Source organism: Malus sylvestris, chromosome 5, assembly GCF_916048215.2.
Source record: "Malus sylvestris chromosome 5, drMalSylv7.2, whole genome shotgun sequence".
In the NCBI taxonomy this organism is placed as follows: domain Eukaryota; kingdom Viridiplantae; phylum Streptophyta; class Magnoliopsida; order Rosales; family Rosaceae; genus Malus; species Malus sylvestris.
This window is the reverse complement of record NC_062264.1, coordinates 34041176-34068317: the sequence shown is the minus strand read 5'-3', so window position 1 is coordinate 34068317 and position 27142 is coordinate 34041176. Positions and strand designations below refer to the sequence as shown.

The window sequence follows — 27142 nt, the reverse complement described above, 5'->3', positions numbered from 1 at the left end:
GATGGTGGTGGTGGCTTGACCACAGAGAAGAGATAAAGAGGGAGGTTGCGGTAGCAGGGCTCATGGGTGCTTAATGAAGCTGCCAAAGATAACGACGATTGATGGTGGTGCAATGCACGGCTGCACTGGCTTTCACAGAGGGCAAGATAGTTTGAGATGGGGAAGAGTAAATGGTGAGGGAAATAGTGATGAGAGAAAAGGTAAGCTGAGAGGGTATAGATAAGAGCTAAGGGATGAGAGCCACGGAGAGAAAGTGATAAGGGAGAAGTTTCGAAAGAGTGAAGAGAGAGATAGAAGCTCATTGGAGAGAAAGGAGAAGGAGAGAGTTCCAGAAGATTGTGGACCAATCTGTGGGTCCCACGTGGCACACAACCCCAATACAACATGTCTTTAAAATGATAATTTACCAAAATACCCTCGTTGTTTCAAGCTTTGTAAAATCTTCGTTATAATTCCAAATTACGTTCTGCTTGCGTCTACACATTTGTAGCGACGAGTGCTACAAGAAAATGCTAATAGATAGGTCATATGTTGCCCGGTACGAAGGTTAACAAAAGTCAATGATTTCGTGTCGAAGGGCATTTTCGTAAATTCACATTCTAAAATTATAAAAACCATAATATTTGAGGACAGGTTGTTACATGGATGGAGAGTTGAGAGAGAAATTGGAAAATGGGAGGAAATAACCCATTTATTTATGAGGGCAATTAAGTCATTTCAAGGAGTAGAAAAAATTCTATTTTTGTCCTATTGTTGTGCATGCCGTGTGCATATTCGAAAAATTCTATTTTTGTCCCAAGATAAAGAAAATGGGTCATTTTTGTCTATTTTTGTAGAGTCATAGTGGTACCCTAAAAAAAGTTAGAAAATGTAAACAAAGAAGGCCATCATAGTAGATCCACCTATTTTTGGATTGGTTGGTTAAGGTGCAGGTGCCGAGTGACAACTCTCTCCTTTATCCAAAATGTTAATACAAAATCATAAAAAAAAATTTATATAGTTTAGTGGTATTCCTCCTCATTTATGAGTGAGAGATTTTAGATTTAATTCTCGTCATAGGCAAATTTGAACCAAATTATTATAGCTAACCTATTGTGAGGTTTTGCAGACTCTCCCACCCTTTAGCGGGGTGCATTTTTGCTCACCCCCTAAAATAGTGGTAATGCTCACCATTCTATTTATCACACTTGAATGAGTTTAAATTTTGAAATTTGTGTTTATCCATTACATAGATCTCAAAATTTAGACTCATTTAACTATGACTAATAGGGTGGTGAGCATCACCATCACTTGAGGGTTGTGAGCAAAAATATTCCCTTTAGTATAGACAATATATATCGAATGTATAAAAAATCATAAAAATGAAGCAAACAAGTATTGGTACTCTTAAAGCCTAATTGTGCACTTCTTATATGAAGATTTTTTTTCTTCTTAATGGAATTGTTATTAGCACTCCAAAAATCTCATTTTACACTCCTCACAAGTATAATTTTCTTTCTAATTATAGAAAGTTTGGAATGCCAAATAAGATTTTTGGAGACTAATAACAATTCCCTTTCTTAATTGAGAGAGTTTAAAGTGCACAATTAAAATTTTAAAATATCAATCACAATTCTCAAAATAAACAAAATAATAATAATAAAGTAATTCCAGAGAAGATGGAAAGGGGAGAAGACCAAAAACTACTCTACTGAATTTCCCCCAACCCCACCCCAATTATAAATGTGCACATCAGCAGGTTGGCACTGATTTTGGTTTGTACACGTACGTAGGCAATATTAAATTAGTCCCCTCTACCCCTAAAGGATGGATTGTGCTATTCAAACCCTAATAATTTTAATTTTTACACGGAATTACTAGACTTAACCCCAGCTTTGCTTTCCCCTCTTATTAGTTTTCATATATATACACCTCCCACTTGGCCTTCTTCGTCTGAGAATTGGGATCTCTCAGAACAAAATATTCTCCCTGCTTTGTCCTCCTTCTCTCTCTCTCTCCCTCTCTCTCTCTCTCTCTCTCTCTCGCCGGAAAAAATGAGCAACATAAGCATGGTGGAGGCAAATTTGCCACCAGGGTTCAGGTTCCATCCAAGAGATGAAGAGCTTGTGTGTGACTATTTGATGAAGAAGGTGACTCAGTCTGATTCAACCCTTATGATTGAAGTTGACCTCAACAAGTGTGAGCCTTGGGATATTCCTGGTAAGTTTGATTTTCACTTATACACATATATTATCACATGTTATGTTCATTTCTTCTGCGTGAAGTTATATATATATAGCGATCATGCAAAACTTCAATTGCCATTTAAGTTTTTAAGTTCAGTAATTCCCATATGAATATATATTAACAACCTCATTATAAGTTTATAATTATTAATAACCAGGAAAAAGAGAGTTAAAATGGATTATATATGTGTATTGCTGTTTTCAGCTCTCTTTTTGTTTGAAAATGTTTTTCTAGAAAATATCTACACTTATAGCTATTTGGCAACTCAAAAATACTATTTTCTTTGCTGTGTTTGTGCCCAAATTTGTGGGTGAGGTAGTGATAGCAACCGGACTGGCTAGAATTGTTCAAAGTGTTGTGTTCTTGCAGCTGGTCTGCCACAATTTTGTAATCGATAAAACCAAATGCGACTTGTGTTTAGTCAGTAAAAAATGGTTGATTTTTGTGTCATGGCCTCTACCAATATAGTGATATAGGAGTGGACCTATGATTATGTGACGGATTGGTAAGTGATGCTGATATATTAGCATGTTCTCGCAATTATTGTGATTAATTAGTATACAATTAATACTACAAGTTGCTTAACGAATTCTAGGCATTATTTTCCTATTCTTTTCTTTTTTTCCTTAGTCTTAAATATAATTATTGACATTTAGCTTTCCATTTTCTTTTAGGGTTTGCTGGATTAAGAAAACATTAATTTTAGATGTATATAATTAGTCATCGTTCATGCTATGTAAGCTGCTTTTAATCTTCGAATAGAACAATGGATTTAAGATTAAAAAATAAATAAATAAATAAATAAATAAAAAAAGATGTCTTGATAATAAACGTTATGTGTGATAAGTGTTAAGAATGAGTCTCTCATTGATGGGAGAAATGATCTAAGACCATCTCCAAACGAAGGGTCCAGAGGGCCGAAAATAGCTCAAAAACCGTCTCCAACCGAGGGCTAGGCCAAATGGCTCGTGGGCCCCACGGGACAAAAAATGGCCAAAGGGCCAACTAGCTAGCCATCTTCAGCCAGCCCGCTGGCTAGCCTACTTTTTTTTTGTTCTTTTCCATTTGCCTAGCCTACTTTAGGATTTAGGATTTAGGATTTTTTTTTTTGTTCCAGCCCCTTTTTTTTTATGCCCAGCCCACTTTTTTTTATTTTTAATTTCTAATTTTTTTTCTTACATCATTTCTCACATATTTTTCACTATTCCGTACTATCTTACCTCATTTTATTTCAATTATTCACATTTCATACTATAGCCCTTTGGCCCTCAGTTAGAGATGGTTTTTAGTCACAGGGCTATGTTTGGCCTATGACCCTCTGGCCCCTTGGTTGGAGATAGTAAGAAATATGGTCATGCACTGTTCATTAAAATATTATTTCTTGGAGGGCCCGAGAGCTAAAACGAGCCCTCTGACCCTCTTTCGGTTGGAGATGGTCTTACATAGGCTTACAAGAGGTTGGGTTACCCCCCTATATTGCCAATTGGTTTTATGGTGGAACCTCAACTTTCTTCGATAAGGTTCACTCGTTTTTGTAGGATCCTAATCTAGTTAGGTAGCAAATCATAATAAACTATGCTTTAGTTATGGCAATAATTTGACTATCTTTTTTTTTTTTTTTTGATACGTATAATGGAGGAAATCAAATTTTGACATAGCCTAATCCTAACTCATTTCAATATCCATCCTCACCGTTGAAGCTAATTCACCAGGTTTAACAATTTGATCTTCTTTTGTACTACTACAAAAAAAAAATCTACAATTGTAGAAATCATTTTTTTTTTCAGGAACAATTATATAAAATGATGATTAGTGAAAACATTAGAGAAGTGATGATTAATGAAAAACATTTTAAGAATTACTTAGTAATGAGGTTTTGTAGAACTGAGTCCTATCTTTCACGAAGTACTTACGATGTATGGTTCATCTATCAAACTTTAGCACACTTTGGTCATTCAAGTGCGGGTAGACAACTTAATTTGAACCATGCTTGATAGATGTATGGCCCACTTTTAGAATTCACACTTATCTACACCTGTCAGCTGTCTACGTGCGTATACAACAAACATTTTTAACATTTTGCTCTCTCTCTCTCTCTCTCTCTCTCTCTCTCTATACACACACACACACACACACACACACACACACCAATATATTTAGTAATTAATGGTCCCTACCGGAAGAGAGTGGAGAGCAAGTTACAGAATAGGCATTTTTGAATCGTCCGGAAGCTCCCAAATAGGCTGGTTTGGATCGGCCGGAAGCTCCCAAATGTATAGGCAAATTCATTTCCCATGGTCCTATCTTTACTTTTTTTGTGTATAATACAAAAATTTCTTAATCATTTCTTTTGAAGAAATGGACGTTCTTTGTATTTTCTCAACCAAAAGTTATGATAGTGATTGTGATATATAACAAAGCAAACCCCAAAGTCTAGTTTCCATCCCGTTGTATCCACACACGTGTCTTCAACCAGGTTGGAAGGAATTAAACTTTCGTTTTCTCATCCTCACCGAAACCATTTGAAGGCTTAAGGCTCACCATCTTCCTCTAGTCATATCTCCTTTTATTTTTCAGACATATTCTTCTTCAAACTTCTATTTATTTAATAACTTTAATTATAACAAAACAGTTATTTGATAGAAGTTCTCTTAGTAACAGTTTTCAATCCATAATTATTGGTTGTTCCGCTTTATATACATGCATCAACAATTGACGATTGCTTATATATATGTAAAAGTCTGACGTACACATAGTCGCTCATATATGTAGATGTGGTTTTTATTTTAAATTCTCAAGGACAAGACGCCAATACATATATATAAAAAAGAATTACAATTCTTACCCATGCATGATTCACGATCAACTCACACTTTAAAGCAAAGAAACCTTTTGTGAATTACACAAAAGAGAAAAAGAAAAAACCTTTTGGTGACTTGGGCAATTGCCATTTTATGTTCAATAATTTTCTCTTAAGACTTGGATACCGACCCCTCATCAACTGCATAATAGTTGGATGTAGTTTCAGCTATTTTGGCCATGGATGATGATGAGTCACCACCATTTGCTTTTTTGTCGCCATGTGCTGGCTATCAAGAAGTCTTCGGTTGACATCACTGCATATAATGCATATTAATTTAATTGAAACTGGAATAAACCAGATTTGATCTGAAAAATATACCAATGGTAAGAATGTATACATACAAAAATACATACAGATATAAATAAATATCATATATATTATTTGAAAATTTATTGATGCATGGCAAGGAATAATTCAGTGCATGTTTGAATTGGTAATATTAGGTAGACCAAGTTTTTAAACTAAATGTTTTAAACTATATGATGTAATTGTTGATGATTGGATTATTATTTAAGTATTAATTAATGTGCCGCTTATTTTCTATTGATGATACATCATTTGGTTTCAAAATTTGGTTTACGTAACGTTACCCATTATGAAAACCCTCTAGCTATGTTTTATAATTGTTCCCTCAACTATTATACTCTTTATTTGGAAAAAAAAAACTATTATACTCTCTAAGTTTTAACCCATTAAGAAAATAATACATGTGGCATGTTGTTGTTTGTCTCAGAGTTCTGCGTTTAGGGTTATGGTCTCTTTGTTGCATGATGTCGTTTGTCTCAGAGCTTAGGATTTTGAGTTTGTTTTACCGCTTGTGCATTCTATCACATTTACAATCATATATAACTTATCGAATAAAGGGGATTCTCACCCACGTGATCATCAGTTACGTCCATCTCTCTTAGAAATGTAGTTAGCAAAGGAATTTGTAAATATGGTTCAAATAACAGTGTTGGTGACTCACTAAGCGATAATTTTTGCAGAAAGTGCTTGTGTGGGAGGAAAAGAATGGTACTTCTACAGTCAGCGTGATCGTAAATATGCAACAGGGCTTCGAACAAACCGTGCAACTGCAACAGGGTATTGGAAGGCCACAGGAAAAGATAGGCCGATCCTTCGCAGAGGAAGCCTTGTTGGGATGAGAAAAACCTTGGTCTTCTACCAGGGTCGAGCTCCCAAAGGCAGAAAATCCGATTGGGTCATGCATGAGTTTCGGGTTGAAGGCCCTCTTGGTCCTCCTAAAATCTCTTCGCTCAAGGTATACTACATCGATCCGTCATTTCTTTTTCCTTCTCAAATTTTGACCATTATAATCAAAATACTATGAGATGTTATTGGCATTTTAGGAGTCAACGTACACTTCTCGAATTTCTGCCTTATGTTTTTATAAACAATTAGGGCTAATAACAACTTTCTTATACTTCATATGCTTCGTTTTCAATCATATTACGAAAACCCTAATATTACAAGAATTAAATGCATATCAACTCCAATAGTAGGTCAGCTAATATAATCAGAAAATGTAGTCTTTATATATATATATATATATATTTTTTTTTCCAAACAGCATTCTGCTAGAATTTTAAAAGGTAATTGAGTGGCAACTAGCAAGTGGGATCTTACAAAAGAATTTCCATTATTTGTAATAAGATCCTTGACTTTTTTGAAAATATTTGTTTTTCTTCTTCATATATACAGCCAAAACCCATATTTCTCCACTTGTCACGACTCGAAAATTTGATGCAAGATTTAATCTTGATGGTAGCTGACCTAAGCAGATCCTTCTTCATATATTATATGTAGGCTTCTTACATCTTAGGAAAGTCAATTTATATAGTTAATTCACATCAGCTGTAATGCATTCTAATTTCATCTATGTTCAACTTTCCTGCCATTTAAAGTCCAAGGACTAATTTGTCCCTTCGCCTAAAGTATTGTACTGTGGCTGCTACAGATTGTTAATTGACAAGTATTAATCATGCCCTTGTCATCTATTCTAAAGAAATTTTATGGTACCGAAACGCAAATTGTATAGTGTATTATTTTCTATATTAAGGCGGATAAGCGACAATTTTGATATATATGTTCTACTTACAATTATACGTATTATAATTCGAGTTGAATATATAACATTATCCGGCCATACATAGAAAAGTTGCTCCTACTTCGGTTTGCTTTTTTTTCTTTTCTTTTTTTTTTTTTTTTTTTTTTTTTTGCTTCACATATACTAACAAAATAATTTCCTATGCAGGAAGATTGGGCTTTGTGCAGAGTATTTTATAAAAACCGAGAGATAGCCGCCAAACCCAGCATGGGAATTAGCTGTTACGATGACACAAGCACTTTAACTCTGCCTGCCTTGATGGACTCTTACATCAATTTTGATGGCCAAACTCAATCTCAGACACAAACTCAGACTCAGCCCCAAGAGTATGAGCAAGTGCCCTGCTTCTCCATGTTCTCCCAGAACCAAACCAACCCATTTTTCACGCACACTGACATCACTAGTTCTCAACCAAACATACCCACCAAGCACAGTAATAATAATAACACAACTACATTAGGAGGGTTGCCAAATATGACCAATTTTCTTGACCCTTTTTCATGTGACAAAATTGTGCTAAAAACCGTTTTGAGTCACCTTACCAAGATGGAAAGTACTACTTATCCTACTTTGAATGGCTCATCACCAAGCTTTGGCGAAGGAAGTAGCTCAGAAAACTACCTATCAGATGTCGGTATGCCCAACAATATTTGGAGCCACTACTGATCTCATCATATCATGTAGAATTCAAACAGAAAGAAGAAATGCGATTGTTGTAAAAAATTAAAAATTATATAGAAAATAATATATGTACGTGCTTGTATTTTCCTCCATGCTATAGTAATTAAATCTCGCATCTGGTTAAGTATACTGCTTTTTTTGTTGCCAATTGTAGTTTAATATTTTCATTTTACGTGTAACCCTTGCCTCCATTGCGGAATCTTGAAGGTTAATTAGATCATAAAACCATGGATGGGATTGGAAGCTAGTTTCTTCTTGTTGGATAAGATGATTGAATTTATTCAAACATCATGAGATCACACCAATGACATTTCATAACTGCCCATCCAAAATTCAAGTATGAAAACCAGGGACGAAAGATGCATCTTTGGTTTGAAAGCTAGTTAGGAATTTGAATGTGTTTTTCTTTTCAGGGGTTAGATTTTAATAACGAATTTTGGTTTGTCGTCATTTTGTTTCTAGTGGTTCATATTTAAATTTATCATGTATATTAAAAGCTTTGCAATCAACATTGTTGTCTTAATGAGTAATGCTAGAGAAATTACCTACTTAAACCAATTTTGTAGACTAAATAGTGTGACAGTTGATGGTAATTAGATTTAAATAAAGAATTCAATCATCAACCGTCACATAGTGTAATTTACAAAATATAGTCTAAAAATATGACCTCCCTAGCTAGCATCTTCCTGTCTTAATTAGTAGGTAATGATGGTACCCAGTCATTGTTAATTGGGGTTTCCATCTACTCTATGACAAAATAGTCGTCATCATCTTAAGAGATTTAAATTTTCTTAAACTAAAAATTAATTTTTTTAAGAGATGAAATGTACACTTGGAACACTTTAATCTTCCTTTGGATTTTTTTTTCTTGTATTTTTGTTATCTTTTTAAAGAAAGAATTGCCTATTTTGCTTAGCTAAGTGTGTTGACAAACATAGCATAACAGTTAACAACCAAAAGATTCGGTCTTATTTATAGATTTTATTACTGTCTCTTTCCTATCTGTAAAACCAATGAGGATTAAAAACAGTACGTGTGCGTGTGTGTTGTGTGTGTGAAAGAGAGAGGGGGAGAGAGAGAGAAAGAACAAAATCCTTGTGAGCTCCGCACAAGGATTCGCTGACAAAAATTCTTAAGGCAGCGTTGGATATTCTTCTCCTCGCGAGGAAGATTATGACTGACTGTGGGTTCTGGTAATCAAAACGTCAGGAATCTGAGCGAGGAAGATGATACATATAAAAACACTAGCTTTGTGTTGAGTTATAAGAGATACATGCACGATGCATGTACCATTACTTATTAGTTTTTTGTTTTATTTTTTATAATTAACTTAATATACATGTTTGTTGTTATTGTCCAAGACCTATTTCATCCTTTAAAAAGATGCTTATAAAGGGAACTTTAACGAAAAGCTTTCGGTACTGTTCACTTTAACGAAAAACCATATTTTTACACAAAAATCAACCATGGTACTATTCACTTTACCCTTTATTTTGTCCTTATTGTTAAAACTTAAAAAATTTCAAGCATTTTTCATTAGTTTTTCTTATAATTAATTATGTAAATGCTGTCTTGGTTACTAAGTGATCAAACAATCCATGATCGCTCATTTTGGACTTGTTATTAAGAGGAAAGTAGTTGAATATGTCCTTTTAAGATTGTAATTTCAACCCTTGATATCAAATTTAAGAATTGATTGATGATCACTATGAATCTCTAGTCGCTAAATGACCAATAAGACGGGACTCTTGGCTCGCATTGATAATTTAATGGCCGGAAGTTTATGTACAACATGACTAAATAATTTTGGGTATTTACATTGTATTTTCATAAGTATAATTAAAGTTCAAAGCAAGAATATGCATGATAAACTAAAAGCTAAACAACTTAACACTTCAATTTTGAAGGTTAATTAGCTTCCAAAAAGATTTGTACTATCTATTTGTTCTTGGTCAAATGAAGTACTGTGTATATCGAGCTAAACAACTTTAACACAAATTTGCATTGTAAACCAAAGAAGAACAGAAAAACTAACAGAGATTGACAAGTCTAATTATTATAAAACAATTTCTTATACAATGTGGTCGTTGGGTTTGGTATGTAGGGCATAAAACTAATTATAATATTAGTTCTCCATATTGGAGTACTTTTTTTTTTTAACAGAAGCGAGAGTATATTATTACGAGTAACAATAAACTATAAGATTTGTCAGATGGGTACATTTTTTCATAAACTAATTATAATATTAGTTCTCCATATTGGAGTACTTTTTTTTTAACAGAAGCGAGAGTATTTTATTACGAGTAACAATCAAGTATAAAATTTGTCAAATGAGTACATTTTTTCAGTGATCAATTTTTTGATCTAGAGATGATTCACACAAGAAAACAAAACATTTTAAACTCCTATATGGCCACCAAGAAAGACCACTAGAACTAAGAGGAGTTTCAACGTAAATCTGCCTAAAAAACAGCAGATGCAACAGACCTAGAACCAGTGCCTCACATAAAGCCACTGCAAACAACGAGGCCACACAAATTGCCGAAGCAACACAAACAAATCGACCAAGCGACACTTGATCTACTAGCCTAATCCACTCTAACAGCTACAAACAAAACATAATAACAAATTACTGTTGAATTGTAATCTTGTCTTGACCCAAAGATAATGGATCCAGCCCATGCACAAAAAAAGATCCATGCATATGCTAGAGAATTCTAGCAAAGTTGAAGTTGGTGAAAGAGTCTAGAAGAATGATGAGGATTCCACCAACATACAAGATTAGTGTAGATAATTCTAACTTAGGAATGTAGTAGAATTATTTAGATATCTCTAGCATGATGTTTCCATGCTTCTCTAAGGTTCCTTTCATGCCTATAAAAGGAGAAGGCATCCACACCGTTTGTAACAACCAAGAGAGCAAGTAGTGAGAAGTGAGAGTGCCAAGTGAGAAGTGAGAAAAAACAACAAAGCTTCTAAGAATGTTTGAGTGTTTCCCTTGTACTAGTTTGTGAGTGAATAAAAAATTTTGTGTAATACTTTGAGTATTCTTTATTTCTCTTGCCTATCAATTCCGCTGCATTACATTCTTCTTTATGAGATAAACATCTCCAAAGTAGTGAAGTTTTTTTAAGCCCCAACAATTACAACTAAAAGATTAAAGCCGATAAACGTCCACAATTTTGACAAGGACAGCATAGGCGTGGGTGGCCCAAGCCAGAACCCCTGTCGTTTCGGCCGTCGATCACCACGAAACCAAAGCAACCTTCATAAAATCGTCACGTTAGCATCAGAAGCCAGTGAAGTCGTGTGGGTCGCGGCTTCGCGAGGACCGCAAGCGTTGGCATCCTTGATTTTAGAAAGATCAATATCAACTAAATTACAATATGTTGCCACTTAGTACTGCTGTCTGGTGGTATTCTTCTTCACTTAGAAGTGAGAAATCTTAAATTCGATTCTTGACAAAAAACGAATCTGAACTACACTATTAAAATTCATTGCGAGGCTAAATCCACTCTCTTCTAATAGAGTAAATTGTGGTCAGATGCATAAAGCATTTTCTTAATTATTTTAAAATACTAAAATGAAAATTAATATCTGAAAAATACCATCTCATGCATGTACATTAAAGCGACTAGATTCGTATGACCTAATCATTTATTTTTTATATAATAAAAAAATTTCGAAGATTTAATACATACCACACGTATGCATCCTTTAAATCGGGGTCCTCTAAAAAAATCAAATCCATTATCTTCACTAATACTTTGGAAAAAAAATATATCTTCACTAATACGAGGAAAAGTCAGCACACTATTTTATAAGGTCCAATTAGAATAAGGGTAAAAGAAATGTGGTTAGCACTACTCTTAAAATAAAACTTATCAATGAATTTCTCTATATGAATAATTATACAACTTCCTTCTTACAATATGCATACGAGTTCAGTCCACGATAGTAAAACTTTTATGTGTCAATATATAATGTTCGTATAGCTTGGGTTAGAGACTAGAAGTATATATGAATTGAAACAGACTCCACGATGGTTCTTCATTACTTTTTTAAGGCTCCTAATGCAATTGTTTGGTTTCTTATGATGGATTGGAACAAATTATCTTTGGCAACTTTGCCATATTCGATTTATCTGTACACACATATATAAGAAGGCAATCAAGTTGCAAATGTTTTAGCTTCATTCGGGGTGAAGGATTATGCTTATCATTGGTGGTCTACAGTTCCATCGTTCATTGCTTCTACTCATGCTCGTGACATTTCATTTTGTCCTTAATATTGTTTTTGTTGATACTTCTCTTTGTGGGCTTAGTCCCCCCATTTGTATCTTTTCTTTTATTATTTCTTCTTTTCTGTTAATAAAATTTTATAAGCTTTGATTCCCCACTTTCCCACTGGCGTCAGATTTTGGAATTTTTCCTTTTCCATCTATCTTGGTCATGTGCACGACATGTGGCAATTGTCTAAGGGCCAAAAGGTAATTTTATGGCTAATGTGGACAATATCTTGTTTTTTTTTTTTTTTTTTTTTATTCTTCTTCTCTTCCTCTAGTTCACTATGTACACTTTGTTTCAATTTTATCTCTAATGTAGACAACTATGAATTTTCTCCATTGTCTTGTTTTTTTTCAGCAAACTCTGCCTATGTAAGTTTATCTTACATTGCCGGTCCCAAGCCCGGATAAAGGAGGAGGGGGAGGGCGTCAGGTAGTCGACAGCCGGCACTCCATGATCACGTCGAATCCTTATGAAAATGAATCCAGAACAAAATCGCGCTAAAGCTAGGGCGTCACCCGTAAGTGGCGCGCTGTGTGGCCCGAGCACAGTGATAAGTGAGCAAGGGTCGCTGTATCTCCATCGGCACCCGGATGCAGTGTTAAATGAGCAAGGGGGCCGTAGAAACTTCTTTTCGAACGACTCCACTCAAAGTTGTTTGGGAGCATATGCTCCTATCAACTTTACACGGGACACACAAAAGAAGTACTTTGATCCTATTAGACGAGGGAGGGTGAAGAAGCTAGGACAGAAGGGTAGAGTTCAAGAGAGCAAAATGCGTTTAGGAACGTGGAATATAGGAACCTTAACGGGAAAATCTATGGAAGTAGTGGAAGTTATGGTGAGGAGAAGGATAAATATTATGTGCCTACAAGAAACTAAGTGGGTTGGTAGTAAGGCAAAGGATTTAGAAAACTCAGGGTTTAAACTTTGGTATTCGGGCACAAATAGAATGAGAAACGGTGTTGGCATCATCGTGGACAAGACCTTGACACAAGATGTTGTAGATGTCAAGAGGGTAGGAGATAGAATCATGGCAATCAAGATTGTAATAGGACAAGAACTTATCAATGTGATTAGTGCGTACGCACCTCAAGTAGGGTTGGATACGAGTTCGAAGGAGAAATTTTGGGAAGACCTTGGAGACTTGATGCAAGGAATTGCTCAGACGGAGAAGTTATTTATAGGAGGAGATTTAAATGGACACGTGGGCAGGGAGACAGGCAACTATAGAGGTTTTCATGGTGGCCATGGTTTTGGGGAGAGAAACGAGGATGGGGAAGCTATCTTGGATTTTGCAATGGCATATGATCTCTTCTTAGTCAACACATTCTTTAAGAAAAGAGAAGAACATGTGATCACCTACAAGAGTGGGTCGTCAAAAACACAAATAGATTTTCTTCTAATGAGGAAAGGGGATCGTATAACTTGTAAGGATTGCAAAGTTATACCAGGAGAGAGCGTGGCTAATCAACATCGCTTGTTGGTGATGGATGTACATATCAAAAGAGTGAGACAAAAGAACAAGACTTGGAAGTGCCCAAGGACTAGATGGTGGAATCTAAAAGAAGAAAAACAAGCAATTTTCAAAGAGAAGGTAATCACCCAATGGGTGTGGGATAGAGAGGGGGAAGCTAGCCAAATGTGGGATTCCATGGCTAGTTGTATCCGAAAAGTAGCAAAAGAGGTATTAGGAGAGTCCAAGGGCTTTGCCCCACACCAAAAGGAATCTTGGTGGTGGAATGAGGAGGTACAAACAAAGGTGAAGGCTAAGAAGGAATGTTGTAAAGCCTTATACAAGGAGAGGACCGATGAAAATGGTGAAGGGTATAGAAAAGCGAAGCAAGAGACGAAGAAAGCTGTCAGAGAAGCTAAGTTAGCGGCTTACGACGATATGTATAAACGACTAGATACTAAAGAATGAGAGTTGGATATCTATAAACTAGCTAGAGCAAGGGAAAAGAAGACAAGGGACCTCAACCAAGTGAGGTGCATCAATGATGAGGATGGAAAGGTTCTTGCTACAGAGAATGCGGTTAAAGACAGATGGAGAGGTTATTTTCATAATCTTTTCAATGAAGGACGTGAAATGAGTGCTTCTTTAGGGGAGTTGAGTAACTCAGAAGAGTGTAGAAACTACTTTTTTTATCGTCGAATCCGGAAGGAAGAAATGGTTGTAGCTTTGAAGAAGATGAAGCATAGAAAAGCAATAGGCCCAGACGATATACCAATCGAAGTGTGGAAAGTTTTGGGAGAGACAGGTATAACATGGCTCACTGACCTTTTCAATAGGATTTTGAAAACGAAGAAGATGCCAAATGAGTGGCGAACGAGCACTTTGGTGCCTATCTACAAGAATAAGGGCGACGTACAAAATTGCATGAACTATAGGGGTATTAAGCTAATGAGTCATACAATGAAGCTCTGGGAGAGAGTCATTGAACATAGATTGAGGCAAGAGACACGGGTTTCGGACAACCAATTCGGGTTCATGCCAGGGCGGTCAACCATGGAGGCAATCTATCTCTTACGAAGATTGATGGAAAGATATAGAGATGGGAAAAAGGATTTACACATGGTCTTTATAGATTTGGAAAAAGCGTATGATAGGGTCCCAAGAGACATTCTTTGGAGGATTTTAGAGAAGAAAGGAGTACGAGTAGCATATATCCAAGCTATAAAGGATATGTATGAAGGAGCAAAGACTGCCGTAAGAACTCATGAAGGACAAACCGAAAGCTTTCCCATAACTGTAGGATTACATCAAGGCTCATCCTTAAGTCCTTACCTTTTTGCGTTGGTAATTGATGAGTTAACAGGACATATTCAAGATGATATTCCTTGGTGTATGCTTTTCGCAGACGATATAGTGTTGATAGATGAAACTCAGGAAGGGGTAAATGCAAAGCTTAACCTTTGGAGAGAAGTGTTGGAATCTAAAGGTCTTCGCCTAAGCCGATCAAAGACAGAATATATGGAGTGCAAGTTCAGTGCAAATGGAGGCCAAAACGAGTTAGGGGTGAGGATCGGAGATCAAGAAATACCAAAGAGCGACCGTTTTCGTTACCTAGGATCTATCTTGCAAAAGAACGGAGAATTAGATGGAGATCTCAACCATAGAATACAAGCTGGATGGATGAAGTGGAAGAGTGCATCCGGCGTGTTGTGTGACCGTCGTATGCCATTGAAGCTCAAGGGAAAATTTTATAGGATGGCAATAAGGCCGGCGATGCTGTATGGCACAGAATGTTGGGCGGTGAAGCATCAACACGTACACAAAATGGGTGTAGCGGAGATTAGGATGCTTCGTTGGATGTGTGGGCACACGAGAAAGGATAAAATTAGGAATGAGGATATCCGGGGTAAAGTAGGAGTAGCTGAAATTGAAGGAAAGATGAGAGAAAATCGGTTACGGTGGTTTGGACATGTGCAAAGAAGGCCTACTGACGCTCCGATTAGAAGATGCGACTATGGGACAGAGGTTCAGGGCCGAATGGGTAGAGGAAGACCTAGGAAAACTTTGGAAGAGACTCTAAGAAAAGACTTAGAGTACTTGGATCTAACGAAGGACATGACACAGGACCGAGCACAATGGCGTTCTAAGATTCATATAGCCGATCCTACTCAGTGACTTGGATTTTCCAAGTCTCCAACCGAGAAGTTTTCCTCACTCGGGAAATTAAGGGAACACTACCCCAACCTATATGCTCCACTCAGAAAGCTTCAACATACAAGCTTCAACAAAAGAAAATTCAAAGAACTTAGCGAAGAAGGCTTTGGTGTATTTAACACAATACGTTGAAATAAAGGAAAACTTATTTATTGATATCCCCGATAAGCTACAAATATGTACATATACATGAGTCAAAATAAACAAACAAGAAGGAGCCTTCACAAGGGTTGCTTAGGAGAAGTCTCAGCAGTCGGTAGAGCCCCAGAAAGAGAAGGCACCGGAGGGGGATCATTCGGAGCCTCAGTACTGGACAGAACCCTAGAAGGAGGAGGCATAAGAGGTTGATCATTTGAAGCTTCATTACGCGGTATAGCCCCAGAAGACGAAGGCAATAAATGCATTTGGAACAAACCCACAAATCTCTGATGATCAAGTAAAACCTGACCATCAGTTTCCTTCATCTGGTCAAGCTTCCTCTTCATGTTTGTAGCATAGTCATGTGCGAGCCGGTGCAACTGTTTATTCTCATGCTTGAGCCCTCTAATCTCCTGTTTGAGACTCATCACCTCAGCCGCCAATGATTCAACTTGGCGAGTTCGAGCAAATAGGCGTTGGGCCATATTAGACACAAAACCTGCACACTGAACACTGAGAGCCAGCGAATCCTTAACAGCTAACTCATCAGACCGTTTGGAAAGTAGTCTGTTATCTTTGGGAGTGAGAAGATTCCTGGCCACCACCGCAGCAGTCATATCATTCTTCATCACGGAATCCCCAACGGTAAGAGGACCAGTATGGGAGACGAAGGATGGGCGCCATATGTTGTCTGGAGAAGGCGGGGCTGCCTCTTCAACAAGGTTCAAGTCAAAACGACGGTCGGAGGGGCCAGACATTTTCAAAGGTGTTGAAGAGAGAAGAGATTGGACAAATCAAGATCTTAGAAGTGCAAGAATGAAGTTTCTACTGGTGGAGATTCAAGTGTGCTTTGGAACTTAATGTCAGCCCCTATAAAAATCTGCACTCGACGGAACTTCAGAAATCGAAGAAGCGCCTGCTCAGAAATCGAAGAGGCGTTTGCTTTCTCAAAAGCTGGGCTGCTTAGAGACCACGAGGGTTGATCTCAGAAATCGAAGAAGCATTTGCTTTCTCAAAAGTTAGGCTGCTCAAAGACCACGAAGGCCGATCTCAGAAATCGAAGAGGCGCTCGCTTTCTCAAAAGCTGGGCTCCTCAGAGACCACGAGGGCCGATCTCAGAAATCGAAGAGGCACCTACTTTTCCAGCCTTGTCAGCACCTGTCACACGCACACTCAGCTTTGCGGAAATTATGGGCATTCTGTCGAAGACTTCTGGGGAAGTAGAAAACACATGAATCTTACTGTTCAATCACCCACTTCCCATACGCAACAATAGCTCATGGGTACAACATATAACTTTGCCAAAGTTCTCTGCCAAAATTGAGCACGTAAAGCTTGCAGCTCCCACTACATCGCTCTGACCAAGAAAGGTAAAAGAATAGCAAAGAAACAGCACTAACAAAGTTTAGACCCATAAATTTTGAAGATCTAGCTACCATATTATTACCCACAAGGGTCAAGGAACAGTACCACTGCTGGATAATTGGAAAGTCCCTGTGTGTCAACCTTTGTGCTTCGTGGCAAGGTAGACTAGCAAACATGCCCAACCTTTACTCACATTCGAGAAAACACTCCCAATAAGATTGCTTGCTCCAAAATCGAAGAGGCACCGTCCTCCGAATCTCGAGAGCCAGACTCCCAACATGACTACTTTCTCAAAAATCGAAAAGAGGGTAAATGAACAGTACCATTGCTGGATAATTGGAAAATCCCTGTGTGTCAACCTCTGTGCTTCGTGGTAAGGTAGACTAGCAAACATGCCCAACCTTTACTCACATTCGAGAAAACACTCCCAACAAGATTGCTTGCTCCAAAATCGAAGAGGCACCGCCCTCCGAATCTCGAGAGCCAGACTCCCAACATGATTACTTTCTCAAAAATTGAAGAGACACTGCTCATCGAATCTCGAGAGCCAGACCCCCAGCATGATTGCTTCTTAAAAATAGATGCATCGTTCTCCGAATCAATCGAAGAGACGCTCGCTTTCTCAAAAGCTGGGCTGCTCAGAGACCACGAGGGCCGATCTCAGAAATCGAAGAGGCACCTACTTTTCTAGCCTTGTCAACACCTGTCACACGCACACTCAGCTTTGCGGAAATTATGGGCATTCTGTCGAAGACTTCTCGAGAGCCAGATACCACAGACCACTTTTTCAAAGTGCTCTGACAGAGTTAAAACATGTGAAGCTGGCAGCTCCCACTACCGTGCTATGACCAAGCAGGGTAAAGGAATAGCATTACTACTTGTTGTTAGGGAGACTCCTATATATGTCGACCTCCATCCCCAACAGACAGGCAGACCTGCAAAAATGCTCAACCCTTCCTCATATCTGAGAGGGCACTCCTAACGAAGCCTTTCGAAATATTCAGCTTTCTTTCCCCCCGATAATACCTCTGCAAACAAGCTATACTAGAGCAAGAATATCTCATATCATCAGGGTTAAAAGCAAGAGTATCCCATATCATGCTTTTTCCCTGTCTTTTCCTTTGGCCTTGTTTTTACCTGCAAGACAAGGAGAAAGAGAGCAATCAGTCAACACTTGGAATCAAGCTTCCAGCCAGGAACTGACTGCCTGGAACCCCTTACCTGATTACTTACCTGGCATTGCTCTCGAGTACTCATCTTCAACATCTTATGTTTCCAGGGAAGATACCGCATCTGCTTGAGGAACAGATATGGCAAGTGCGAAGGATACAAGGAAACATGTGGAGACAAGCGTAACAGCACACGTGCCGATACATCCATTACTCTGTCAAAAGCAAAAGTATCCCATATCAGCAGGGTCGAACATACTCTAGATTTGATGGACTTGTTTTGACCCTCAAATTCTTCAGTCGGCTCTGGAGGAAACCAGAAAACCCTCCAGCTCAGTTCAAGAATAAGCCTGTGGAAAGTTACTTCTTCAAAAGCAAAAGTATCCCATATCATCTCTTCTCATTTTTCTTCTCTTTATCCTTCATGCTACTGCAAGATGGGGAGAATGTGAACAATCAGCCGGAGCTCTGATTGCTTACCTTGTCTGTCACCTCTTTCAGCAGATCCCCTAGCTCGGCGACTTGGGGGACTCCTACTACATGGTTTGTATCGCGCTTGACCAAGCCTGAAACTACAAGTAAGCTTCAAGTGAAATTGATACATTACCTTGTGCATCTCCACCAGTTAAAGATACCACCCCTGGATGGAGGAAGAGTACTTCCAGAGAAGATGCCACATCTACCTATGAGACAGATAAGACAAGTCAAGACGATACCACACTCCGATACTTAGAAGTTTCGTGATTACGAGATCATTCTCTCACAATATTTCCTAATGTCATTTGTACTAAATCATTCACTTGTACTCACTAAATGAGAGCTTGAACCTATGTACTTGTGTAAACCCTTCACAATTAATGAGAACTCTTCTATTCCGTGGACGTAGCTAATCTGGGTGAACCACGTACATCTTGTGTTTGCTTTCCTATCTCTATTCATTTATATACTTATCCACACTAATGACCGGAGCAATCTAGCAAAGATCATAAAAAGCGACCGTTTTCGCTACCTAGGATCTATCTTGCAAGAGAACGGAGAATTAGATGGAGATCTCAACCATAGAATACGAGCTGGATGGATGAAGTGTAAGAGTGCATCCGGCGTGTTGTGTGACCGTCGTAGGCCACTGAAGCTCAAGGGAAAATTTTATAGGACGGCAATAAGGCCAACGATGTTGTATGGCACAGAATGTTGGACGGTGAAGCATCAACACGTACACAAAATGGGTGTAGCGGAGATGAGGATGCTTCGTGGGATGTGTGGGCACACGAGAAAGGATAAGATTGGGCATGAGGATATCCGAGGTAAAGTAGGAGTAGCCGAAATTGAAGGAAAGATGAGAGAAAATCGGTTCCGGTGATTTGGACATGTGCAAAGAAGGCCAACTGACGCTCCGGTTCGAAGATGTGACTACGAGACAGAGGTTCAGGGCCGAAGGGGTAGAGGAAGACCTAGGAAAACTTTGGAAGAGACTCTAAGAAAAGACTTAGAGTACTTGGATCTAACGGAGGACATGACACAAAACCGAGCGCAATGGCGTTCTAGGATTCATATAGCCGACCCCACTTAGTGGGAAAAGGGTTTGTTGTTGTTGTTGTTTGTTGTTGTCTTGTTTTTTCAGCAACATGTTGTGCATGTCGTTAGCCTTCCTTGTGACTTGATTCACATGAGCTCTTGGTTTACATATTTCAATTCAAGATCCAAATTCAAATAAGAAAAGTAATTACTCATCTCAACAGATTCATTCCTAGAAACTAGTCAATTATAAACGTTCACGGGGTAATTAACTAAAATTAAAGTTCAGGAGGGAAACTGACCAATTATAAAAGTTCAGAGGATAATCAGCTAAGATTAAAGTTCAGGAGGAAATTGGCAAGTTCTTACAAGTTCAAGGGAAAAATCGACGAATTCCTTATGTTATAAATACAAAGTTAGTAGCCACTTAGTACTACGGTCTAGTGGTATTCCTTTTCACTTGTAAGTGAGATGTCTTATGTTCAATTCTCACTAAAGGCGAATTCGAACCACATTATTGCTAGCTCATTGTGAGACTAAGCCTACCTCCTCCCCTTAGTGTAGATAATATAATTTGTTAAATACAAAGTTAGTATGTGTATGTTAATTTTAATACATCTGACAATAGCAATTTTAATACATCTTACAATAGCAAGAGACATTTATGACTACATAACCAGTCAACTGACAAATGGAGAAAATTTATAGTCCTCTTCTTCTTGTATCCATTCCCCTTGCTATGTTGCAGTTGGGCTTTTCCATTCCTTTCTTATTCTCCTATTTATGTCAGGAAATCATTTTCCTTTTGCTTTATTGCCTATAGAAAATTCTAGGTGAAAACTAAAAGTAAGCTTATGTTAATGAGAAATTTTTCGATAGAGCAGTTCTAACAAAGGATGAGACTATCGTGGATTTGGATGAACCAAAATATAAGTTTTATGCTTCTGTGAGATTTGTCGTGCATATAATCAACTTAATAAGGCTAACCTACTAAAAACTTTATCCTATTTGAGATGGTCATGCTTTTATCATAAAGTAGATTAATTAGATCATCTCCAAAGGAGATGTCAAATTTTAAATCTAAAATTTAAATTTGAAGGCTTAGGTGGCACTTGGCATGTTTTAAACTTTTGCTCTTCAACCGATATGTCAAATTTTAAACATAAAATAATAATTCATATGTATTTTCTTTGCATTGGGAATGAAAATAAACAAAACGATAATGCTTTAAACCAATAAAAAATTAATAAAAAGATTTAATAATTAATTAAAAAAATCTGAAGGTGTTGTCAAATTTGGCAACAAGGAGGAGAGATGTCAATCCATGTCATGCCACATCAGATTTGGCTTCTCGGTTGGGAAACATTAATACTGTCTTTTGTTACCGTTATTGCTGATTTGGACATTTTGACATCTCCTTTGGAGATGCTCTTAGTAGTCAATAAATAGAACTCCAAGTTTGTTTTGGAAAGCTTAAGTTTCTTTCTTCTTTCTTCTTCTAACATGCATACCCAACACCTCTGACATTTACACAATCGACTGATATGTACATAACTATTGGTTAGTAATACTTGTTTCAACTTGAAGAAAGTTGAAGTTCTACCATAAAACTAATTAATAATATGGGAAGTAGTCTAATTACTTATAACATGCATGCTTCTTTCTTTGATGTTGAATTCGTGCTTTCAACACAATTTTGTTAAAGGAGTTTTCAAGTTCAATTCCCCTCTTCCTCGAGATTAGGGACAAAGGAAAATAAACCTTATATAAACGGACAATGTACTCACCCGCCAAATACAATCCACATCCAACCTAGCTCAGAACTAAATAAATTCGAATAAATAAATAAAGAAGTCCAGCATGTTGTAAAATCAACGGTGGTGCAGTGGAATAAATAAACAAGACACAAAATTTACGAGGTTCTTCTACAGTCAGTGTGACTGGAGTACGTCCTCAGGGCAGCAGTGGTGCTTTCATTATAATTTGGAATGATAGGAGTACAAAGATAACTCTCTCTATTCTCTCATCTCTTCTTCCTCTCTTTTCTTTCTTCCTTTTCTTTCCTCTCTCTCCCCCGTGAACTTATCCCTTTGGTGTTGTGTGGGATTTGTATTTATATAGAAAATATGAGTCATAGGAAGCAAGCTTCGGCAGACAGTGGAAGGGCAACTTGCCCATTATTGAATTATTTGAGTAGACATTCACTGTTCTTCTGGAATGATATTTTCTCATCGTTCTTCTGGAACGATGTTATTTTCTCACCCTCACGGCGAGAAAATTGTCTTATCAAAATGACGGTCCGCAAACCACGCGGTAAACATATCCCCAGTCAAGGGTTCTAAATATTGAATGATAGATGGTGTTCAACATCAATGCCCAATCTGCGATGATGCCTCATTTCAGTACGTTGTGGCAATGCAATAAGCACAAAGATAACACAATCAAAAACTCGTAAATGTGTAATGTTTGGCTAATAGCCAAACACGAGTTGTGCTGAGAAGTATTGATGGTTGATAATAGGTCTCAATCGAACTAATAATGCATCATGTAAAATGACATGGCTCCATGTATAAAACTGGCAATTTTGTTTTCATGAGCAGAGCACGGGTAATCAATTTCATCTGGTTAATAAATGATTTTGCTAAACCATTTTGAGTATGAACATGAGGAACTTCTAGTCCTCATTTAATAGTTTATGGACTGAGACTCTTATGGCCTTTATTGCAATTAAGTTATGGCACTCCGGCTCTTCAAACTTAAGGTACTCATCAAGGAACTTCATGTCTTGATCTTGAGAATCAAGGGACTTCATGCCCGATCTTTTTGTATGATGGAAATTCGGGTCCAATCATTTTATATGATGAGGATCAAGAAACTACAGGTTTTGATCTGATCAAGGAACTTCGGGTCCTTGTTATACTCATCGTAACAAAAGAAGTACAATAAGTAAATTAAAGCAACAAGCGGTAATTTCAGCCATAGTAAATAAATTGCATTTAAGTAAATGAAGTTTGTGACAAGAGCTTTAATTCAGCACCATTCACATAAATCAAAACTTAAAGCAGTAGGCGGTAAAACCGTCTGTAATAAATAATTGTTTTAAAGTAAACAGAACTTATGAAAGTATTTTAAGCCAATATCATTCATATAAATAAATATATATATTTTTCTTCTTTCTTTTCAGATGGTGCAACGCCATCCAAAAGCCTTTACTTTTTTTTAATTTTTTAATTTTTTTAATTTTTTTCATTCACATGCTGCACCATTCCAAAAAACATTTGCCCTTTTTTTTTCATTTATTTGTTTTCTTTCTTGGTTTCCTCATGGTGCCTGATGCACCATCATTTTTCCTTTTATTTTATTATTTTGTCTTATGCTTTTTCAAAAGGTGTTGATGCACCATTCCATTACTTTTGCCCCTTTTTCTTTGTAAAACCCCACATACTGTTACTTCTTCTATGGGAGAGGCTAGATAAGGAATACCATTTCCCACCCCCTTGTTTTCTTCGTTTTTCCTTGCATGGCCCAGAGAACACGGCATCGTGAAGCAAGAACCTCCCTATAGGGACATAGATGCCAACGAAGTTGATGGAGGCACAAGAGAGGGAGGCCTGTGTGGAGTCAGTCATGCCATCACCATCTCAGACAACCGAGTATTCATGGGAGTTCTCGAGATTCGTCGAAAACGATGCGATCTGGGTTTCCAAGTCTGATGAGATTCTTCTGGATATCTAGAAACCAGTTGTCAGGTACAAGTTTTCTTATTTCGTGACGACTACAGGTTGTTGTAAATTTCAATTCTCACCGGAATTCGATGGGGCGTTTCTGGCGCGGTGGGAGAGACAAAAAATGGACATACCTTTGCTTGTTTTGCTGCACCTTTGTTTGTCTGTAAGATCTCTCCATCTCTCGTCCACAAGAGAAAGATGAGATTACAGGTCTAGCAGGGATAAGGATCATCATATCAACAGTTAGAGTGATAAAAGAAAAAGTGATGAAAGAAAGCTTGATAGATTTTTGGGACAAGATGATCTTCCCTGTTTGCCATGTCTGGCTTGCCATCTCTATTATGTGATTTTTCTGGTGCTCCTTCTCAGAGCTAAACTGTTCCTAGTACCGCAAGTTCAACTTGTGTTTATTCGAATTTATGACGTTATACTTTTCACTGACATGAGAGTTTCTCGTCTTGATAACGTATTGTAAAATCGACGGTGGGTGCAGTGGAATAAATAAGCAAAACACAAAATTTACAAGGTTCCCCTACAGTCAGTGTGACTAGAGTACATCCTTGGGGCAGCAGTGGTACTTTCATTATAATTTGAAATAATAGGAGTACAAAGATAACTCTCCATATTCTCTTATCTCTTCTTCCTCTCTTTTCTTTCTTCCTTTTCTTTCCTCTCTCTCTCTCCCGTGAACTTATCCCTTTGGTGTTGTGTAGGGTTTGTATTTATATAGAAAATAGGAGTTGTAGGAAGTAAGCTTCGGCAGACAATGGAAGGGCAACTTGCCCATTATTTAATTATTTGAGTGGACATTCACTGTTCTACAACACATCACAATATATACAGGCATCAAACTGGATCCATGCCAAAACATTACAATTAAGGTTTGCACAGAGTATTTCTTTAATGTTCTTGTTTAGGGCAGCTAGTTGGGACAGGCTATAGTTATTAACAACACATAAATTACAACCAAAGATGAATAATTAATAATTTTACTGTGACAAAGCACTTGTGTTGTAGACAAGAAGAGCACCCCCTGCAAGAATGCCAACTAGGGTAACTGCCCAGATGGACAAGCCAGTAACACCTGCAGTTTCATGCATATTAATTTATCTTAATTCACTTTCATAAGCATTACTTAATTACTACATCAGGTCAAGCAAGAAGATAATGCAACTGTGCCTTCTGAATTCTTAAATTTAAGCATATTAAACAATATTCTTATGAAGTTGAAGTTGCTTACCCCCAGCATAGACATCACCACTTGGAGACCAGTCATCTTTGTTGTAGATGGGGCTGCATATCAATTATCAGAAATAACTTAACAACCTAATTAATTTGAAAATTTATTCATTTTGAGAATGCTTAGACCGTTAGAGGGCATCACGCAACTAAAAGGATACTCCTTGTCAAACAAAAATAGAAAATATAAAATAAAAAAAAAGAGCTAGTTTTTTCTAATAGGGAGCTGTTATTGACCCGCTAATTAACGTTCCCACAATATTACAAAATCCATATATAATATTCTTTAATACCATAGGTAATATTATGGATGCTTCAAAAACATTGAAATAAGAGATACGTTATCAAGTCAATCAATGATAATTTTAGCAAATATAATTTACACGTTTAAGTTTAACCCTTAAATTGGTAAAAAAAAGGACTCGTATAAAAAATTCAGTACCACGAGAAGTAGATAATCTAAATCCAAAAGTAAACTAACCAGAGCAGTGAGAATATTCACACATATATATGGCACGAATGAAGTTTGAGAGTTGTACCTGTATCCATCAACATTAGCACCGTACTTGTCTACAAACTGGTAGACACCCTTTCCCTGAATCAAAGTTTAAGGGTCCAAAAATTACAAAGCAGATCGATTGAATATGCATGACGCTGATCAAAGAACAAGAAGAAGGAATCTATATATTTCTGCAGATTGAAATGAACATGCATAGATACATATATATAGATTTCTATAAAAGGCATGTAAAGCCCTTGGGTTAGTCCAAGTGCGCATGCGTAGCGAACGAAGGGAGTAATGAGTTAGGATTAGAGTAATAGATCAAAGGTTCAACTTATTAACAAAAACAAAAGAAAAAACTGCTCACTAATAAGTCTCTCATGCAATCGCTTATATAGTTTATATTGACCTAGTACATGAACCGATGTGAAACACAATTTTAATGATTTTCTTTGTTTCATGTGAAGCACAGTAGTTTCGCTATTACGTATATGGTAACAAAAATGAAAGGTAAGAAAGACCAATTAATTACCTTACCCTTCCTCCCGGAGGCATCGACACCCTCCCTCAAGTCCATGCCGCCATTAATTCCTGCAACACATTTTTATTTTATGTATTATCAAAATCAATCCTAGCTAAGAAAAATGCGCATATATGTAGTTCTATCGAACTTTTTGTTTTTATATTTTAATTGAGATATAGTTCGTTTTCTTCCATGAGATTTGAATTCAGAAAAACTAGATTATCATGCACATAGTGTTACCATAGGGGGTGGCAGTCTTGATCTTCTTGCCGCCACTTGCTTGCACCTTGAATGAAGCAGAAGACCTGGAAAGAGAGGGAAGGCCTCCCACTGCTGACTTGTCAACAGTGAGAGGAGATGGTTTTAGGCTCACTGAAGAAGTCATGACTGAGGCTGCCATTTTTGCTTAAGCTTCTCTTCTCTGGACTCCTGCTGCTTTTTCTGTTGCTGATCGTGTGGTGTGCGGCATCCAAGTCCCTGATAATAATAACACTAACCATGGAGGAGAGAGGACACGTGGCAATGGTTCTGTGGGTGGTTGTGGATATGATATTGCAAAACATTATAAAAAAAATGGGAATATTTTTGCTCTCAATTTTATCCTCTTTGGATATATGCAAATCCAAGACCCCGTTTTGAATCTGACACGTGGACTAGGGCCAAATGGGAAAGAGATTAGTGGTTTGGAACTTTCGGGATTGAACCTAGACGCCTCTTAATTACGGAAAGGGATGTGTTATCCACATATCATATTTTACTTCTCACAGACCTCTTGATAATTTATGTATATTGATCTTCTTCAATTCATCCGATCCGATGATCGAAAATTAAAAAGGTGTGTGAGAAGTAAAATGGGGTGTATGGATATCACACCCCTTACAGAAAAGGATCCTCGTTTACGGGGATCTTAGGATCCAGTGATCTTGACCGTTTATCGTACATTGTATGGTCAAAAAATTTAAAATTAAATATAAATAGTACCTAAAGATTTCTGACCGCACGATGTACGACGTCGATGAACAGTCACAATCACTGGATCCCTAAGATTCCCAGAAAAATGATCTGACGAGGATGTTTTCCCTTAATTACAGTTATACTAATGACATGTTTGCTTTTAGGGAATTGTTATT

At 37.4% G+C, this 27142-nt stretch overlaps 2 protein-coding genes across 2 annotated transcripts; one reads left to right on the top strand and one right to left on the bottom strand.

Moving 5' to 3' along the window:
- Window positions 1–1844: 1844 nt before the first annotated feature.
- LOC126621843 (NAC domain-containing protein 21/22-like) lies at window positions 1845–8006 on the top strand. The gene is made up of 3 exons (XM_050290449.1): window positions 1845–2199; window positions 6076–6350; window positions 7344–8006. The coding sequence occupies exons 1-3, from the start codon at window positions 2034–2036 to the stop codon at window positions 7860–7862; spliced, it is 960 nt and encodes a 319-aa protein (XP_050146406.1). The 5' UTR covers window positions 1845–2033; the 3' UTR covers window positions 7863–8006.
- Window positions 8007–24510: 16504 nt separating this feature from the next.
- On the bottom strand, window positions 24511–26526 carry LOC126623826 (photosystem II 10 kDa polypeptide, chloroplastic-like). The gene is made up of 5 exons (XM_050292801.1): window positions 26253–26526; window positions 26022–26080; window positions 25527–25582; window positions 24989–25041; window positions 24511–24832 (listed from the first exon to the last, which is right to left on the bottom strand). The coding sequence occupies exons 1-5, from the start codon at window positions 26410–26412 to the stop codon at window positions 24738–24740; spliced, it is 423 nt and encodes a 140-aa protein (XP_050148758.1). The 5' UTR covers window positions 26413–26526; the 3' UTR covers window positions 24511–24737.
- Window positions 26527–27142: the final 616 nt, after the last annotated feature.